Below are 5744 nucleotides of genomic sequence, written 5' to 3' on the forward strand. Positions count from 1 at the left end.
TCACCCAACCACTCCTCGACAATTACCAGGTTTAAAGACGCCGGAACACGTCTCTATCCTAGACCTCTAGATGTTGCGTTAAGTTCCAATGCGTTTTTAGATTCATTCAGTTTATTTTAAGGTTGATCTTTCTTATGAAGTTTGCCTTTCAAGGTTCACCGCGTGATGATGGATGTAATTCCTAAATGCAATCTAAAGATGATAAGCAAATTTTATCTTCTTTTCAAGTCATGAAAATCCTAGCTACTAAGGGAAAGAGAATCAAAATCTTTTCTCAAAGAGCATAGAGCACACTTTACAATGCACTTTTCCTAAACCAAGCCACACAAACTGTCTAAAATGCAAATGCACAATGCATGTATTTCTTTTCCGACTTTCTTAGTGTTTATGCAAAAAGAAAGCTAAATGTGCAAATTCGAATTATTTCAAAAGCGAAAGCGATTTAACAATTTCCTTTTTCAAAGAAGAGAGAGGGTAGAAAACACTCAAAAAAATTTCTTTTCGAAAGGAGAAAAAGCTTTGCGACTCTTTTGAAATGCACCAATTCGAAACAAGAGCAAAAGTAGATCATATAATCAACACTTTTAAAGGTGTTTGGCTGCCTATGGTTGAAAGCGACACTTTTCAAACACAAATCGACAGCTTGATTAAACTACTTCTTGCAAAAGAGAGACTGAAAATGATAAAAATACAATGAAAAACACTAACAGTCTTTTGCACATCTGGGGTTGGAATTTATGCAAGTAAAAGATGTTTCTGAACAGAGGGACACTAATCTAAGGCTGTAAAAACAGAGAATAAAACTGAAGGAAGTGAAACTGGGGGCCAAAATCAGTGGCAAAAGGCTCCAACAGTCCAGCACACCTGTTACACAGGCTACCTGCGCTTAAGAGCAGGCAGTCCCTTCGAGAACTGCGCTTAAGAGCAGGTGGCCAGTTTAGAACCTGCGCTGGCTCAGTGACGAGACTTTTGACTGGCTCCGGGTCACAAATTTCAGTTTAGTTCAGTATTTTAAGCCGTGTAAAAGATCAGTAAGCTTGATAAATAAGGGAGATCTGAAATGAAGGTTCTAAGCTACCATTAAGAGAACCAAATAGAGAGTTTGTAGATTGATTTTTCAACTCATAAACATCCCGGAGATCGACTAAAGTAGCTTTGATCTACTATGCACTCGTAAAACAAGTGCAGTTCGAAGGCTATCTGGCTAATCTTCAGACTCCGTCTATGTGTTTATAAGACAAACAATAGCAAATAGACAAACAAACTATAAGCAAGTTCTCCCCAGCGGAGTCGCCATTTTTGTTACAGGGATTAGTGTCCACATGGATCTACTCTATCCCACTAAGGAATGGTAGTGCCTTAGAAACAAAATCACAATAAAGTCTAACTTGATTTCCTTTTATATGAATAGATAGAAGAAGAGAGAGGGTGCAAACCTGTGTCTTCTGTTTGATCTCCTCACCTGAATCTTCCTCCTTCTTGTAGCCGTTCGGTTCTTGTCTGCTTCTATGCCCAGCTTTTAGGAATATCTGCAAAATCAAAGCAACCAGATACTATGCAAGAACAAAGATCTATCATATAAGCAACCTAGGGTCAGTGTAGATTAGCCATTCACATGTATAAGCATAAACACATAATGCACAAGTAAATGGAAGGAACAAGAATAGCTTTATTGATCAAATAAGTCAAGAGAGTTACAAGCAGCTGCTCCGACCCAACATCATCCTCTTGACATGAAAGAGTTCTCTTAGAACCTCATACAAAAGCAATCACCCAACTAGCTTAAAGATCTCCTCAAGAAACTATCAGCACTTCCTTGCAATAAACCAAAATTCCAACCTCTGGATCTCATGGAAAGGGATCCATTTATAGGCATTTGACAAGGTCATGAATCAGCTTCTTTAATTGTGATTAGTGTCCTCCAACTGATAGTCCATGCTTCCACTTGGTGAATGAGCATCTATGACTCATCCAAGGTCGAATTCTGAGTAGCAAGTGTCACAGGAGATAGAAATGGAAGATTCCATGACTTTCCACCTTGCAAATCAACATTGCCATTTGTCACTTTCCCGCCCAGCGCACCCTGTAGAAGGGCTACCTGCTCTTAAACGCAGGTGCACAGTGTATCTACCTGCTCTTAAACGCAGGCAGACCATGGAGCAAGTGCTCTTATCCTGAATTGACCTGTTTTGAGTGGTTTTTCAGAAGGACTTTCTGGGAGGAGCTGTAATCCTTTAACCTTTCTCCTTTAGGGGTTGAAACAACCACTTTAGGGACTAAGAATCCCTTGAATTATGGATATTTGTCGCTTGGAGTCGCAGGACCCAAAAATATCTATAACAGAAGCCTACTATCTTTCCACTCGAAGAGAGGAAGAAGAGGAAGGCAAGGATTGGAAACAACTATGGAGAAGTAAATGGTGGCCGAAAGTAATAATATTTGCTTGGCTAGTAGGTAAAGGGAGAATCCTGACCTGGGACAAGTTACAGAAAAGAGGTTGTCTAGGCCCTTCCAAGTGCAGTCTTTGAAAACAAGAAAAAGAGACTCAGGAACATTTATTAAACTCCTACCCTTATGCCCAACATTAATGGGAGGAGGTAAAGAACCTCTTTGAAAAATCTAATAGAGACCCGACTGATATAAAGTAGACCATATCCAACTGGGGAAAAGGTCACTTCTCAGCATCCATAGTAAAGAGAATATGGAGCTTAGCGATAGGATTTGTCAGAAGGCTCTTGTGGAAAGAACAAAATCAAAGAATATTTAGGGACAAAAATAACCCACCAGAGAAGATATGGGGGGAAATCCAAAAAGCAATAAGAGAAACCATCCTGGCAGAGACTTGGGAAGAGGAGGACTGGAACGCAACCCCGGAGGAGAAAAGAATCCTAGCCAGACTCAATATAGAATACAATATGATATATCCCCGAAAGGAGAAACCTCAAAAACCTAAGCTACAAAGCCAAGGCCAATTTAAATACCTAGGAGAAAATTTTATTAAATTGAATTTCGAAGAGGCTTCAAAAGGAAACTGAGGACCTGCTGGCTTAGGAGGCATCTTCAAAGATAATACAGGCCGCACCAGATGGGTATACGCGGACAAAGGAGGCCTAATGACCAACAATGAAGCAGAAATGATGGCAGTATACCAAGGTATTAAAATAGCAATAAGAAATGGATACAGGAACCTGGAGATAGAAGGAGATTCGCAAATCATAATAGAAGTGCTCAGAAAGTTAGATAATGGAAAAGACTGGGAACAAGTGGCTAAGAGCTGGAGGACGGCAGGTTTAATCTAAGACATGGCTAACATCTTGAAACACATAGACTATAAATAATCACTCATGTAAAATGAGAAGGAAATAAAGCAGCAGATTTTCTAGCAAATTGGGGATGCCAAGAAGGTAAAGTCAACAACATATGGCCAACAATCATGAACAAACCTGAGTGGGAAACTCTTAACCAAATAATAATTTAGGATGGAAATGACGCCTCAAAACAATAAGAGGAAGTGGGAAGGACCCCTAATCGGGGTGGTAAACATGGTTAGGAGTGAAGTTATTGAAAGGATGGGAGATGACAAGCTGAAGCCACCTAGCATCAAGAACCCATGGCAGATGGAATGTACGTCAGGTAAACCAAATATCATTTCAAATCGCGGCAGAAAGGATCGTCTGATGCGTAGAGGTGGTGAAGGTGGTATCGGATTGGTGATGGGCACAGACCAGGCTGCATAAGGGCATGCAGAGGAGGAACAGGAAATTATGGAGAGAGCAGAAGGCAGAGAAGGGCGATGCAGCAAAGCAGGAAAGGCCGGTAAGTGAAAGGGAGTGGTAGCAGGTGGAGGTATAAGGGAAAGCTTGCAGGGAGTAGCCTCGAGACAAACAACGGAAGAAGGGAAGAGGTGTCAAATAGAGAAGAAGGAAACAAGCCTAGTCTACCTCCTGGAGCAAAAAGACTACAAGGTAAAACAACAGAGGAGAGAATGAAGAGGAATGTAACGCCAGAATGCAAGGATGAAGGACCCTCGCGAGTGGGAGGCATCAAGAGAGAACGCTGGGAGGGAGAGGAGCAGACATACAGGAAATATATGACCTGGAACAGGAATGTCAACCGCGGATAAGGAAGAGTGAAAGAGGGAAAGCGAGGATTATGGAGGAAACTAGAACAGTAAATGAGACAAAAAAGGTTAAGGAGAGCAAGGATCGTGCAGAGGAAGCGGGCTGGAGTTCACCAGATAGCATGGCAGGACAGGGCAACAGGGCAAAGGAATACAGGGAAAGAGGAACAAGATGAGGAAGCGGCCGCAGAGGGAGAGGCGGCCGATGTCAAGTCGGCAACAGAGAACAGATCCGCACCAGACAAGGAGATTACAAACGAGGGAGGAAAACAATGGAACGTCAAGTTAGGTTTACCGAAAGAGCTTATAGTCGAAATACACATGCAGACATTAGGAGAATAATTCAGAATCTGGAAGAGGAAGCAACCCAAGAACAGTCAGACTCAGAGATGGAAGATTGGGAATATCTGCTGCCTGATCTTGACAATACTAGAGGTGGCATGTCCCTCTATAAACAGGCTTTACATGTTTACTTGGTAATGAAACGACTGTTGGCCAAGGCCATGGAACAGGTGGCCATGGAGATGGCGGAACTAGCCCAAGGCATTCCAAATCTCAAGAAGGAGATGAATAACATTCAGATCACCCTATGAAGATAAGGAACGCGATGGCTCTGCGCCGTGAGTCCTAGGGTTTCAACTCTTGCTAAAACGACAGACTGCGCCAGACAAAGGATCTCCTGCCACCTCTGACAGGCTCAGGAACGTTCAACTCTGCGCGATACATTATTCTTTTCAATGGAGCCCCCTAGGGGGGAGGGCGATGTGCCTCCCCCACAAAACGACAAAGGGTAGCATCAACATGCGGAAGGCATTGAAACAGTAAACCAAGAAGAGAATGCAGATCTGAACTCTCAACGAAAAAAGCAAGATATCACACCACCATAAGTCCGCTCAACAACATGCAAACCAGTTGCAGCTAAGCGCCCAAAAGTAGAACTTCCTGCTCATCGAATCAATGCAAAAATACAGTACATGAAGGACCACGCTCTGATCGGAAAGTTTATCAGACTATGGCCAACTGAGAAGGCGCTAAGAGGCTGGATAAATGCAAAATGGCATCCCAAGGGACACATAACTTTGCAGCTAGGGCCCAAGGGATTCTTCACTGCTAAGTTCAACTGTCTGGAGGACAGAAACAGGGTGTTGGATGGAGGCCCTTACTTCTTCAACGCTGTTGGACTATTTCTCAGAGGTTGGATAGAGTGTTTCGACCAGGACAAGGAGGATTTGAGCTGGGCTCCAGTATGGATCCGACTGTACTCGCTGCTTGTGGAATACTGGGAGGAAGATTCATTACAGGTGCTGGGAAATGCTCTAGGAGAATTTGTAAAGATCGCAGAAGAAACAAAAACTTACAGATACACCTCATTTGCTCGGATCTGCGTATACATGAACCTCAATTGAGCTCTCCCAGATGCGGTAAGTATCTCTCATGAAGATATTGAATGGATTCAACTGATTGATTATGAACATGTTCCTTTCAGGTGCCGTAGATGTCATGCCCTGGGACATCTTTTTAGAGACTGCCCATTAACTCAAAAACCCTCTCCTTCTGGATCGGATGCCTCTGAGGCAGATGGTTTTACCAAGGTAGCAAATCGCCGAAAATCTCACAAGAAGCA

General features: G+C 42.8%; 1 protein-coding gene across 1 annotated transcript; it reads left to right on the forward strand.

Moving 5' to 3' along the window:
- The first annotated feature begins 5094 nt into the window (after positions 1-5094).
- LOC149244475 (uncharacterized) lies at positions 5095-5526 on the forward strand. Its single transcript, XM_089371554.1, has one exon. It carries the CDS (start codon positions 5095-5097, stop codon positions 5524-5526), a length of 432 nt encoding a protein of 143 aa, XP_089227680.1.
- Positions 5527-5744: the final 218 nt, after the last annotated feature.

This window comes from Pinus tabuliformis, chromosome 8 (genome assembly GCF_031772625.1).
Source record: "Pinus tabuliformis cultivar Carrire ecotype Pingquan chromosome 8, CPIR1, whole genome shotgun sequence".
Taxonomy (NCBI): Eukaryota; Viridiplantae; Streptophyta; class Pinopsida; order Pinales; family Pinaceae; genus Pinus; species Pinus tabuliformis.

Coding starts and splice junctions, on each gene's coding strand:
- LOC149244475 (XM_089371554.1), top strand. CDS start 5,095: ATGAAGGACCACGCTCTGATCGGAAAGTTTATCAGACTATGGCCAACT.